A 14,668-nucleotide genomic window follows, 5' to 3' on the forward strand; every position below is an offset into this window, starting at 1 on the left:
TTCATCTATATAAAACAATTATAATAGTCAAATTGAAATTCATAGGATAAACGTGATCACTTATATATCTTATAAAATTCCATTTTCAAATCCGTTCAATGACATTATACGCTCTATTGAGGAAGTATTATTGTAAATATTATTTTAAATATAACATTAAATATTTAACATTAAAAGTGATCATATGTAAAAAGATACTAAAAATAAGATTGTTATTAAAGCTTATATTCTAGAGTAAGTGAAAATTGAAAATTATATATATATATATATATATATATTTAATGTTTAATGTTCTGATAGCAAAGATGTTACCAAATGAAAAAATATTACAAAAGGTGTAATACATAATACAAATTATTAATTATTAATTATTACAAATTACAAATAATGAATAGGTCATGAATTTTATAGATATCAGATTAAAATATAACAATTCTACATTTAGATGTGCCAATGTTGCTTTGTCCACTATTAAAATTGAAGACATATTTTACAATTCCTAATGCTATTAAAATAAGTTCAATATAAACTTTTAACATTGTATAACTATAAAGATTATAAAATTATGATATCTCGATAACAATCATCTAGTTGTTCTATTCGAAACTTACTATAGAAGTGAATATGTATTTATATTGTATGGAATTAACGAATAGCTAGTTTCGCAAAACCTTGATATTCTAAAACTTGAGGAATAATTCGGAAAATATAACCTTTCAAAATTTATTTAAATTCGAACGTAAGTATTTTTATATATGATTTGAGCTTGAAAATATAACAAAAATAATATATTATTGTACATATAAATTAGTAGATTAAAATAAATTTTTAGTTAGATTTATAAAATTATTGATATTTATTAATTTATCAATACAATCACCATTTTTTAGCCTTTTTACAAAATGTTTAGAGATATTATGATTAAAATTATACTTATTATATATAATAGTAGTAAGTATTCTATTTGATATATTTTTAAATATGTGATATTTTAAAAATGATATAACCGAAAATATAAATATTGAAGTTGATTTATACAAAATAATTTATGATAGATAGTAATTCTGTCAAATTAACATTAATTTATAGTCTTTTTATAATTAATAATAATATACAGAAAGTTTGATTCTTAAATCTTAAGCGTTTAATAGATACACTAACTTTTTAACATTTTTGTATATATAAATAAATGTAAAAAGTAATAATGTTATTATTTAGATATTTTGATATGGAATATTCAAATTCTTATTATTTATTAAATGACAACTGTTACATTAATATAGTCATGATTATGTTTTTACATATGAATTTTTATATTTGTAAAAACTGGTAAATATGTTTGAACACTGTAAGTGATTTGTATATTATTTATACGTAAAGCAAGTAAAAATCCTTTGTTTCAAAAGTACTGCGATAGACTATAACTTATCAAATTCGTATTTAAAAATTACTGAATTTATTGGCATTAATTCAATATTAATAATATAAATAAGAAAATAAAGTTTACATTTAGTGATTAAAATTTATAATTCTAATCGATAACATATTATTGACTAAATAAATCATAATATAATTTGAATTGTTATTAAAAAAATTATTCGAAAAATCTACTAATTGTACTTACTTACATTATTTATATGGAATACAAATCATGAGCTCAAAACTATGTGAATAGAAATGAATAACTCAAAATTGAATAGAAATGTATAACTCAAAATAAATCATTAAATTTATTTGATCAAACATTAATAGTATATAATTTGTTTTACATGTTAGCAAAACAGCTAGATGTTTATAAAAAATAATTAAATGCACTAGTGTATGAATGCACAATGTTTTAAAATATATTACAATTAAAATTTGTATTAAAAGTAAAGGATCGTTGCGAATAATATATAAAATGCCAAATAAACAAAATTTTAATATTATATTTAAATTGTAAAAAATATAATTATTTACTATAAATATTAATTAACCACTTTAATTATGCATAGAAAGTGTTATAAAAAAGTACTTTTTGAATTTATAAATTATATATTAGGTCAGCCTTTTCGAGCAGTATTATCCTTAATATAATAAATAAAAATAGAATTTAAAAATGTTTAGTTTTTTTTGGAAAAATTTAATTTTATTTCATTAATTCTAACAATAGACTCGAGTTAATCAAATCACCAATTTAAATATTTTGTAATCCATGTAATTGCAATGTAATATAATATAATATAGAAAGTCAAAAAGAAACAAATTTAATATTTAATTGAATTATAATTAATTATCTATGTATATGATTAAGATGATTAATTTTATACTAATGGTCATTAATCTACAATTATTAATACGAGCGAATTAATTTTCTAAAGTCAAAACTTACTCAATTTCTTATGCAGTCAGACTTCCAGAAATTAATTTTCGGAATTTGGTTTCATATATATAAGAAACACAATTATTTAAATATTTTGTATTTATCAATTCGTTTTTTTTTTTTTAAATACTATTTGTATCTATTACTATAGTTTTTTTAATAATATAATTATAATAATTTCTTATAAAAAATTAATATAAAATATTTTTTGTATTAAATAATTTAGCATAAAATATTAATGATTATTTCTAGAACAATAATAATTGTTTTCAAATCAATGGTAATAATTATTTACAAAAATAAGTACGATAGATTACTAATATTAGAAAGATATCTGATATGAAGCAATAAAAAATGTAAAAAGATAAGTAATCATTGTTTATATAAACATTTTTCCTATTGTCACAATATACTGCATACGTTTAATTATCAATTTAGTACAATAACTGTAATAGAATAAAAGATTTTTTTATATTGTCTATTTAATGATGAGTATTTTTTTAATATTCGTTCCAAATGCATTAAAAACACTTAATAACGCCAAATCCTTCTATAGGACAGAAGTTGAAATAATTACTTTTAATTATTATTGAGCAACTTAGTTTCTTAAACAAAATGAGGTAAATATGTATTTTAAACATTGATTTTTTCAACAGCTAATTGGCGTCTTTATTATTAATTAAAATTTTAATTCTTAATGTATTGGAATAAGTTGCTTAGTTATCGAGACGAAGAAAATTTTATAAAAGTTACAAATCATGATATTCATTTTCTAATATGAACATTCATATAAATAAATTACCTCGTTTTATATGTACACAATAATTTATTTATTTTATTTTTAGCCTGACAGGGTTATATAAGTGAGATTAAATTTTTATGATAGTTAATAATTTAGTAATATAGTTAAGCATTTGAATGGCTTATAAATGCCTTGGAATACATACCAATAAATTCCATTTATTTCGAATTTTCTGTTTTTAACCATGCATGGAGATTCCTCTCTTTTTTTATATATTTTCTACTTTTGCATATTCAGAGAATACATAATACGTAATAAAATACGCATGTACACACACATACGATCAGACATTACAACACATATGCAAAATGTTTCTACAAATGTTTCTAGTAATGCATTCAACAAGGAAATAAACGTATATGAATTTCTGATTAATTCCTGGGGAGTGTAATAATCTAGAATTATGATTTATTTTTGGATTTTAGATTTGAAACGAAGATATATTTTTAACTGTAAACTCTGTATGTTTATCTTTAATTTGAGTTATCTCTCTTCACCTGTATTGTAGCACCCAGTTTATGATTGGAAAATCTAAAATTATATTATTAATTGGCATTGTTTGAAAAGATTAATTATCATGTTTTATTATTATTTACAATTATATACAATTTTGAAATTTTGTTCATTTTAAACATTTCAATTTTAATTGGTTTTCTGGGACTTCACATATTTCACGGATGTAAAATGAAATGGTATCATATTCACGGTCATTTTATATTTATTGTATAAGTGTAAACATACTTAAAGTGCTAAGTTATAAATTCCATCTATATTAATATATTTAATTTGTAGATAGTTTGTAGATATATTCAATTTGAGTTCTGATATAGAATAATAAATATTTGTTTTTCATAAAACTAAAACTTTATTTCAAAATATATTAAGCTTTATCCACAAATTGACCAAGTAAATTTTCTATTTATATGTATCTTATATATAATATTCTATTATATAAAATTTTCTAATTTATTACGAATATTCGTGTTTTTTTTTTTTTTAATTTATTATTTATTACATATTTTTACAGGTAAACGTCGACAACAGAATACAATCGATATTAAAATTAATTTAAGCATAAAAGAATATTCCTTTATTATTTACTAATATTAATAAAGAAACCTTTATAAATAAAACATAATTTTTTATTATATTAATTCTATATATTTTTATATTAAACTAAAACAAATGTCTACTAAATTAACATATCAGTTATTGTACATAATTTCAGGTTACTGCTTGTTTATATGCGTACACGTGTACTACGTAGCACAAATAAATAACAATATCAATAGTGTTTTAATAAAAGGTACAAAAATTATATATAGATAAATTCTCGATTTTTATCTTATTTGTAATGTTGATTATTATAACAATAAATACACGTAAAAAAATATTATAAAGTAAAATTTATATTGTATTTGTTTTAAATAGTAATACATTAATAATTCCTATCAATTATCTGTTATTCCTATCATATATTCCGATCAATTAGAAATTGAAGTATATTTCAATAGATTATATATCTTATGAATATTTTTTTTTTTCGTTATAAACAGAAACAATACAACATATTAGTATTAAATATAATCATATTATTTATATTTTCAATCATTTAATCAAGTTTGGTTGTAAATTAGTTAAATTTATTTAATTATATATCCAAAAGAATTTTTACAAAAAAGAATTTAATAATTTTTACAAAGTTGAAACAAATTAATAATATATTAAATATTATATTTGATAAATACATGATTTTCATGAAAAAAAAAAAATAATAATAAATTTGATTTAGCATAAACTTATAAATCTTTGGTTTTTCTATTCCAAGTAAAAAATATTATTTATAATATAAATGTTATTTTTAATTTTTCAAATATAGATAAGAGTTTTTGGTTATTTACTAATACATAATTACTATAATATTTTTGTAACAATAAAATTCTATTTTTCTATTGTTCCCTATTTTGAATACGGTAGGTAAGAAAATCCATAAAACAATTTGGTCTATTAAATAATTAAAATAATTAAAAAATATAATGTCATATAATGTAGAAATATATTTTTAAATTACCAACTGATATAAATAATTATGTATTATAAAATTTTTTAATAAATTTAACAATCTATGTTTATATTTTATTTAAAATTTTAATGTATTATAATGATAGAATAAGAGTCAGAGTAATGTAGAAATTACTTTTTCTTTTTTTAAGTAATTTGTATTTTTTCATATTTTCACTTAAAATAAGCTTATTAATAATAACAAAATAATAAAAACAAATATTTATCATCAATATATTCAAAGTGTTTAAAGAGTGTATTTCATCTGTTCGTCAAATCTTTTTTCGCCTTTATATAAAATTTGCATGAAACGTATAAAATGTATTAAATATAAAATATTTATGTTACACGTACTACTACATGTATTACAAATTTTTTATATTTTAAAAATATCCTTTATAACGTGAAATTGTAATTGTTATATTAAAAATCCTAGATATTTTATATGTAAGATAGTAAAATTATGTATAATTGGTGTTATAAATTATAAATTAAAGATTATGTTCTTTTTATTTAAATCAGACAATAATTACATTACGTTACTAAAGCAATTTCAGACCTTAAATTTAGCTACAGCTCATTATTATTATTATTATTATTACATTATTATTATTAATAAATATTATAAAAATATATAATCTTATAATTGCACATAAATAAATAAATACTTAAGTATGAAGTTTGATTATGTAGTTTTTGCTTATTATACTAATTAGAAATACGAGATAATATAGGTTATCATTATTGTTAACAGCTAATGAATAATATTCAAAAGGGGTTATCACTTGTACTATTGACAAGTGATGTTAACCACCACTTTTCTACTTTTAACCTCATCTTTAAATTTCTTAATGAATATGTTCTTCATTTTCTATAAAGTTTTCGCAACAATAAGTATATTAAATTTAACATTATTTGATTGAATTATTCGATAGAGTAACCCATTATTAAAAATGATTTCTGTGATTTTGGTCTATTTCATTCTAACAAATATAATAGCAGGTAAATTTACTTGTAAAAATTAATATTAAAAAAAATTGCCATTCAATTTTAAAAAGTCTAATTTACTTATTCTGTATCAAATGTTATTTATTGTTAACAATTTTTTACTTTGTAAAATTTCTAAAAAGAAATATAACATTATTATTATTCAATGATGATGTTATGATATTAAATAAACGACTTTATGTTCTAACAAAATCTAGAAATTTTGAAATAATAAAATTTTATGATGGAAATTATTTCTTGCAGTTACTATGGAAAAATAATTTTTTGTAGAATTTAATTACGGATACTTTTAATTTAATAAATTTTTATTATTTTGTTTTTTTTTTATAAAAAAAAAACTAGCTAAAACTCCTGTTCATCTTGTTTTTAACGGCAATGCAACCATGTATAATTATGTTGCTGAAATAAAAACAGGACTGGAAAAACCAGTGCCACACGTTTCCAGTTTCAAAATCTATGCACACTTATATATTCAAGAGGATACCAGTAACTTAAGTGTTAACAAGGCTTATTTAATATGGTTATCAAATGTTAAATATGAGGTATACAATGGCCCTGATGTAGTGGAAAAAGATACCAAAGAACATTTTCTACCTGATGAATCGTTGATAATTCAGTATGCATTTATGGCTTTTTACGATGGCAATAATTTGGTGATTATTAGTTAATTATATTTTCACCATTAATTAAATATATTTTTAATTTTTTAATGAAACATATTCATTGTAATTTTCAATTAATTTTTAAAGTACAGATTGAATAAAAATACTAATTTACATGTTTAAGTACCAAGCTAAAATGATTAAATAATGAGAATGGGCGTTGTTATATTTTAATCTTTTTAATATAATAACGTATGTTTATGAATACTTTTACTAATAACAATAACAAAATATTACAGTTAATAGGTTTAAAATTTCAAATGACAGAATCCGAATGGTCCAAAAATATAAAAAAGTCGATTGCTTCGACCTTACATGTTAATTTTTCAACTATTAATTTGACTGACAATTTTCAACAAAATGCTTTTTTAACATCTGAGGTATTGTTATGATATCACAGTGAAGTCTATTGCACTAGAATTATATGCCACATTTCTTTTTAAATAAATGATTTTTAGCCTACTTTACATGGAAATTGTCAAATTTCATATGATGTACATACAAATAATTTTGAACCATTTTTTAAATCAAATGCTATTGTTGTGACAAAGATTTATGAGCCCATAAAATGTGATAAATTTGTTCAAAACACTTATAGTCATACGGAAAGTTTTGGATGTTATATTGAACGAGAGGTAAGCAAAATATTTTAGTAAAAAGTTTGCACTTTTTACAATTTAATTAGCATGTACACATATTCTTCATTAATGTAATATTATTTTTTCTTTGAAACTTATAAAAAAAAACTGTTTGTATTAAATATAATATTATGTGTATGAAAAATGATAAATTCGGTTGTTCGTTAAAAATATTACTTCAATGATATAATTCTTTATTTTAATGTATATTTTACAGGAAGATTTAATTACATCTGTTCGAAAGGAACTTTATTTTGATAAAAATGGATCATCTTTATTTTTTAATAAACTGGTTGCACAAGAGATATTTTATTATTTTCCTTGGATGCATAAGTCAGAAATTTATTATTTACAAATTGAGTAAGCGAGTTAAATTATTTCAATATATCACTTCATATTAAATAAGAATTAAAAAAATATATTGAAAACTAGTTTAAAAACGAATGTATAAATTAATTGTAGACAAACATTGCAGTTTGAAAAATATTTTCAAGAAAAAGTAATATTTGATGATGTAGACTTTCAGTGGAATTCAATAACTAGCGATGTTTCATACAAAATACCATCAGATAATGAAATTGTAAATAAAATGAATAATATCACACAGAATACAGAGAGAATGGACCAAACTAAGCTTGTGCTTAAAATTAAGAATCTAATCTTCCAAATTACAGACTACATTGAAGAAAATCACTTGGATATAAATCAACTAGATATAAATGAAATCCATATAATTAATAATTTACTTAAATCAGTATCTAATTTAAATGTAACTTGCATGGAACATGTGTATAAGAGCTTTGACGATTCTAATACAACCAAAGGGGCAACTGCAAGGTTTGATTTTTATATTATGATTTTAATATTTAATTTAAAATTTTAAGACATTTTAACACATTAGTTTCAAGAATTTTTTACAATATATTTTAAATTTAATATTTTTGATTTTTAAATTGATATCTTCTGGTTTACTGATCATTTCATTTAATAAATATAAAATTTTTTCTATAAGTTCTCAACAAATATAAATTGAAGAAATTTCGTAATGATTAAAGTTATTAAATAAAATAGGCAGATATTCAACGAAAAACATTATATTTCTTTAATAAAAAGAAAAATTCCATTATAAATTATAAATTTTCGTAAATTATAAAATTTCATTTAAATTGTTAAAATTCTTACTTACAAAGATTGTATAATCTATTTTATCAATTATTAAGTATTACATATTTTATTTTCATTTTATAAATGGCACCAGGAAAATCTTTCTAGAGATAATATCGCATATTGGAACCATGGATTCCTGTTTGTTCATTCGTAATATCATCACTCGAAAAAAATTCAAGGTACCAGACAACGTTGCTATTATGATGTTAGTGAAATTGCCCTCATACGTAAAAAATTCAACAGAAGAATTACTTATTCAAATGGAGGAATTGCTTCAGATGAAAAACGTTACGGATAAATATGTTATTAATTCTGTACTAATCAAGCAAGCGGCTATACTAAGTTTTTCTTCATTGATCTACAAGACGTACATACTCAAAAATGAATATGATTCACCACTCTTGGAGATGTATCTTCAGTATATAAATTCATGCATATTAGGTTTAGTAGATTATTCAATAAGAATTTACATTAAAAATGCAAGTGAATGTTTTAAAAGATAATCAATTTAATTTCAATAACCAATATAATTTTGTTATAATTTAAAATTATAGTTCAAAATATTTTTTATTATTATTTTTTATTATTCAATTATATGAAGACTTTATTTTATAGATCACACGAATTTTGAGATGAAACTAGTGCACATAATGGCGCTACGAAACATTCAAATTGGCGATATTAAGAGATTTCTCATCCCTATAATTAGTGATGAACTTGTAATTCATGAGAGGCAAGAGCATATGCGATTGGCCGCTTCATTTGCTATAGCGCAAGCCATCAATAATGATAAAGAACTCGTGCATAAGCTATTTTGGCCGATATTATCAAATTCAGCAAATTCCCTACAACTGCGAATCGTAGCCTATGATATGATAATGAGTCAACTTTTAGATTTGAAATGTGCCATGAATGTACATTGGTTTATGACTAACGAGCAAAATAAGCATCTCTACAACTATCACTATACAACAATTAGAAGTCTTGCACATTTGAATGATCCATGCTTGCGGCCTGTCATGGAATTAGCTAGAAAAATTTGGCGTCTGACCAAGAAAAGAAATAATGGAGATAATTTGTCGGGTAGTTATGTTATCGGATATATTGATTCAAAATATGGTTATGGCGAATCTATTAAAGTTGCTTTAAATTTTGATGACATAACTGAATTACCAAATATGGGCATTTTCGAATACACTTATTCTTTTGGAAGAAAATCCAATCCTGTCTGGGGTGTAAGTATTTACACCTACAAAATGATTATGTTACATTCATTAAAATGAGTAAATCATAAATAATTGGAAGTAAAAGTCTTATTATACAGTTAATTGTTTACTAATATTTGATATTTAATATACTGAATTCGTATTAAATTAATATGTAAATTAAAAAATTGCTCTTCCTTTCCAATAAAATATACAATAGATATATTAAATTTAATGTAAAATAGTGCTGTGTAACTAAATATATTACTTAAAACTTGTTCCTGAATGCTTAAATATTTTCTAATTTATTTACAACCATACTTGTATAATTTATGGAAATATGTTTGTAAAATTTATAATACCCAAAATCAAACTTTTTTTTTAATTATTACACAAATTAATCGAAATATAATTTTACACAATGGTTAAATTAATGGAAAACAATATTATAACAATAATTATTAACAATAATGTTTTGAAAAATTTATTAAAGTTTAAGAAAGTTGAGTAACGTATTTATTTATTTTCAGCTTTATTGGAATACAAATATTCTTAAATCAGTAATGAATTTATTGAACTTTATGATGATAAATAAGAAAATAATAATTTCCGATGAATTAATTAAAAATATGATGCTAAAAATTAATGAACAACAATATTCAATGTTACGAGAAGGATACTTGGAAGCATGTTTTATATATCATGGAAGAATTGTACAAGTTATTTCAATCGATAAATTAAATTTAAATATAGAATCTTTATACAGTACAGTGAATATATTCTTACGTAATCTAGATATTGAAAAACAAAAGTTTAAAATTAATTGGCAAGATTTATCTTATAGACATTTTTATGAAATGAGCGTTTCAACCGATATTGGTATTCCTGTTACATTTTACAATCGAATGCCATTTGTCTTTTCCACTCATATCGAAATAACTGAATATTCACTATCAAATGAAATGTTGCATGTCAAACTAAAATCCGATACTCGTGCTTTAATGCGTGGATCATACGATATGGTGGCATATAACCCAATAAGTAATATTTCCCATTCAATTCAAAAAGCTGCGATAATTGATATTATTTATCCACAAGAAGCAAACATTTCTTATGATTTCCAAGGACAGAATTTAAAATTACATTTATTTACATTGGATTCTTCTAAAAATAAAGGCATTCGCATTTATACAAATAATTTTGTTACAATATTTGATGACGAAAATAATGTTTTAAAAAATCATTGCCCCTCGTGCATACATTACAAGCCAGTTAATCAAAGTTTTAATTATGCAACAACATATCGATATGTATTTGATTTTAAAACTATTGGATTGAAGTATTCACAAACTCTGTTCAAGTGTGGAAACGACAATGATTTACTTATCGCGCAACAATCGCTTACAACTTTTAGATCTGAGGATTCGGAGGTTGGGTAAGTGAGCTCCTAAATTTATAAAGCCAATATGCTTAAATTAATATGTTCTGCAAATAAATAATATTTAGATATGATCCAATTTTCAAATTATTCATATCATTATCGCATAAAGTATTCAATGAAATAGTAACTCCAAATACAGGATATTGTGGAAATTTAATTTTAATAAATGACGATAGTGATATTTCAAACGTAAGTAATTTAGTTAAGGGTAGATATTTCAAACATATATCGAATTAAAAATTGTACACTTTAGTAATAGCTAATATTATGATAATCACTAATTTAATATTTTTATTAACAATAATAATAATAATAATAATAATAATAATAATAATAATCAATTGTAATATTTAATTACTATATATAGGTTGAAATTAATTTCAATTGGAGATCAGAATCAATAAGAAAGAAGACCAATTCAATATTTCTCTATGACGCTAAAAATCTTTATCTGTATTCTAGTATAAATACTTTATCGGCATTAAATAAATCATCAATTTATTTTTCGTCTTTAAATTTAACGTCTTATCCTGAAATAGGCATTGAATTTCATTTTATTCGAAAGAAACCCGGAGAAAACAATCTTGTGGTAACAGAAAAATTGTATATAACTAAAATATTATTATATATAATATAATTTTATAGATATATATGAAATATTATGTCATAGGGTTGTATGCAGCTAGATAAATCAAATTTATTGGCAAATTCATTGACCAACAGAAATTTTACTTTTCATTTAAGTCATTCGAAAATAGACCGGTGTAATACTGGAGACACTTTCATTAATGGCACTTTTAGTAGCAAAGTTATACAAGAATATAAAACATTGAGACAAGAAATCAGAAGAAACTGTTCGAAGGAATATAAGCAACGTTCTATTAAAAAATATTTGAATAACACAACAATTGCAACAAAAAATTGTTTATTTCAAGCAATACAAAACAAAAGTTTCATCAAATACGATATTAAAATCTCATATAATGAGGTATTATAAATATTTCAATTTAATTTTCTATATATTTGAAAAAATAATATTCAAATTTAAATGAAATATAGATCCCAGAAGAGATATTGTCAGCTGTGCAATTAATAGAGGATACTACTAGAGAAATATATTCAAAGAATATCCTATATTTGAGGAATTATACTGAAAAAAGAAACGTAATAGTTAGTCTAACAGAGTCATCCAGTAATAATGGAATAAATATTAAAATTTCAACGCCGTATCTTAGTTATGAATTATATAATTTACCAACAAATTATATTAATATAAAAGCATTTTCAAACAAGCAGCATTCATCTTCTAGTACGTTTCAAACTTGTCCGATACATTCAATTAAATACTCAATACTTTATTACTAAATAATAATAAAGTATAATAAATATAATAAATTATAATAACTAAAGTAAATAACAATTAAATATTAATTTATTAGGTTATTGATATATTAGGCTTATCCCAGTATAATTTAATGATTTTAACTTATTCTATTAGCTTATTTGATTTTTTATATTTGTAATTTGTAATTGACATACAGTATCTTATAAATATTATTATTTTGTTTATAGAAATTTGTAATATTTCTGCTAATATGATTATTACGGACAGCAGTGAAAACTCCACAAAATTATTAGATTGGACTATTATAACGGGCGATTATGTGCATTTCACTTACATTATACTAGCCAAAATAGTTGAAAATAATAACATAGCTATAAAACTATATCATGGATCATACTTATTGGAAATTATTCCAATGGACACCGCTTTGAAAGTATTGTTTGATGGTATTTCAATAACTGATTATTTCAAGGAAATTGTTTTACCTTCGATGAAGGAATCATTTTATGATAACCTAATAAGGTAATATTTCTTAAAAAGAATTTTTTGAAAATAATAATTATTATTTCTATATAATAATATTTTTTTTTTTAATATTAATATTTTACAGTTTATACATGAAAGGTTCACGTTTAGAATTACAATTACATCATATTCCACTTACAATTTATTATACCAAAAGTAGTTTAAGAATCATAATGAAAGATACTTTACAAAGTAGTAGTGATGGTTTATGTAATCAATTTACATTGTGATAAATTAAGGAAAAGAAAATTATTAAAAATTATTATGATCAAACTGAGTCAAAGCATCAAATTCGTAAAAGCTGGTGCTATTAAAAATTTGTAATTTTCCTTTGTATTTCCCTATGAAATATATTCTTTTAACTAATTTTAAGTTCGTGCTTTTAATTCAAAAGTTTCATTAAATAAAAAACTAAAATATTTAGCGAGCAAGATGAAAACATATTATTTATAAATAAATTATTATTACAAATTTTTAGATAATTATTAGATAATTTTTTAAAACCATGTATTTGTACAAAAAAGAACAATAATGTCTGGATTTATGTATAAACTTCTAATTTCCATTTATTTGTTACAATAAAATATATAATAAAAGTATTTATTTTAACAATTCGAGTAAACCATATTTGATTGTTTTCCTTAAAAATCATTAAAATATTTTTGATCTGATATATATTAATTAAAATAATAAATTAATATTAATATTATATATTAATTAATATATATATATATATATATATATATATATATATATATATAGTAGATTATTAGATAAGTAGCAGAAAATACTATAATGGTATATAATGGTATAATGGTATAAAGATTGTAATGATTACAATATATGATAGACAAATTTCCAGTATAAAATTTTATACAAATTTATAAAAAGTTATTTAAATGGAATAGACATAAATATGTATTTCAACAAAATACAATTTTTTCTATTGTAAAACATAAATATAAAAATGATAATCATATATTGAGAAAGCAATGAATATTAATTTTACATTTTTTTTCATAAATTTCATGTAAAGGATTTATTTTATTTCTTAATTTAAAACGTCGTTATATTGTAATTCCATTAGCTTTTTTTTTATTGCTTGGACAAAAATAATTAAAGCAGTTTACGATGATTCTAAATATAAAATGACATATTATTATAAAATTACCTTATTGTTTTTATTTAATAAAGAGTTGACGCGCTTTTATAAAAAAATAGTTTTTTTTAGTATTATACATTAATTATTATACTTGATATGAAAGTTATATATATCCATTATATAAAAATGTATATCAATATAGAATTATTTCGTATTGTATTTTTTCGTATAAATTACAAACATTATTTTTTACTCTACTCTGAGGCGACAAATTTTTTTATAGAATTTTTATATTATAGTACATAATAAAAAAAAAACATGTATTTGGTACCCACGTACCCTTGCGTGAG

General features: G+C 21.4%; 1 protein-coding gene across 1 annotated transcript; it reads left to right on the top strand.

Annotated features, from left to right (window-relative positions):
* The first annotated feature begins 6,144 nt into the window (after nt 1-6,144).
* Vhdl (larval-specific very high density lipoprotein) lies at nt 6,145-13,446 on the top strand. Its single transcript, XM_011502230.1, has 13 exons — nt 6,145-6,227; nt 6,576-6,886; nt 7,354-7,530; nt 7,751-7,893; nt 7,996-8,370; nt 8,738-9,141; nt 9,316-9,935; nt 10,499-11,340; nt 11,412-11,535; nt 11,714-11,935; nt 12,017-12,334; nt 12,924-13,213; nt 13,302-13,446. Exons 1-13 carry the CDS (start codon nt 6,179-6,181, stop codon nt 13,444-13,446), a joined length of 4,020 nt encoding a protein of 1,339 aa, XP_011500532.1. The 5' UTR covers nt 6,145-6,178.
* Nucleotides 13,447-14,668: the final 1,222 nt, after the last annotated feature.

The sequence above is a fragment of the Ceratosolen solmsi genome, unplaced genomic scaffold, assembly GCF_000503995.2.
Source record: "Ceratosolen solmsi marchali unplaced genomic scaffold, CerSol_1.0 scaffold10, whole genome shotgun sequence".
NCBI classification, from domain to species: Eukaryota; Metazoa; Arthropoda; class Insecta; order Hymenoptera; family Agaonidae; genus Ceratosolen; species Ceratosolen solmsi.

Excerpts from the sequence above, each read along its gene's own strand:
- Vhdl (XM_011502230.1), top strand. The coding sequence starts at position 6,179 with ATGATTTCTGTGATTTTGGTCTATTTCATTCTAACAAATATAATAGCA. Across the intron at positions 6,228-6,575 it reads TCTAACAAATATAATAGCAG|CTAAAACTCCTGTTCATCTT; the intron begins GTAAATTTACTT and ends AAAAAAAACTAG. Across the intron at positions 11,341-11,411 it reads TCTGAGGATTCGGAGGTTGG|ATATGATCCAATTTTCAAAT; the intron begins GTAAGTGAGCTC and ends AATAATATTTAG.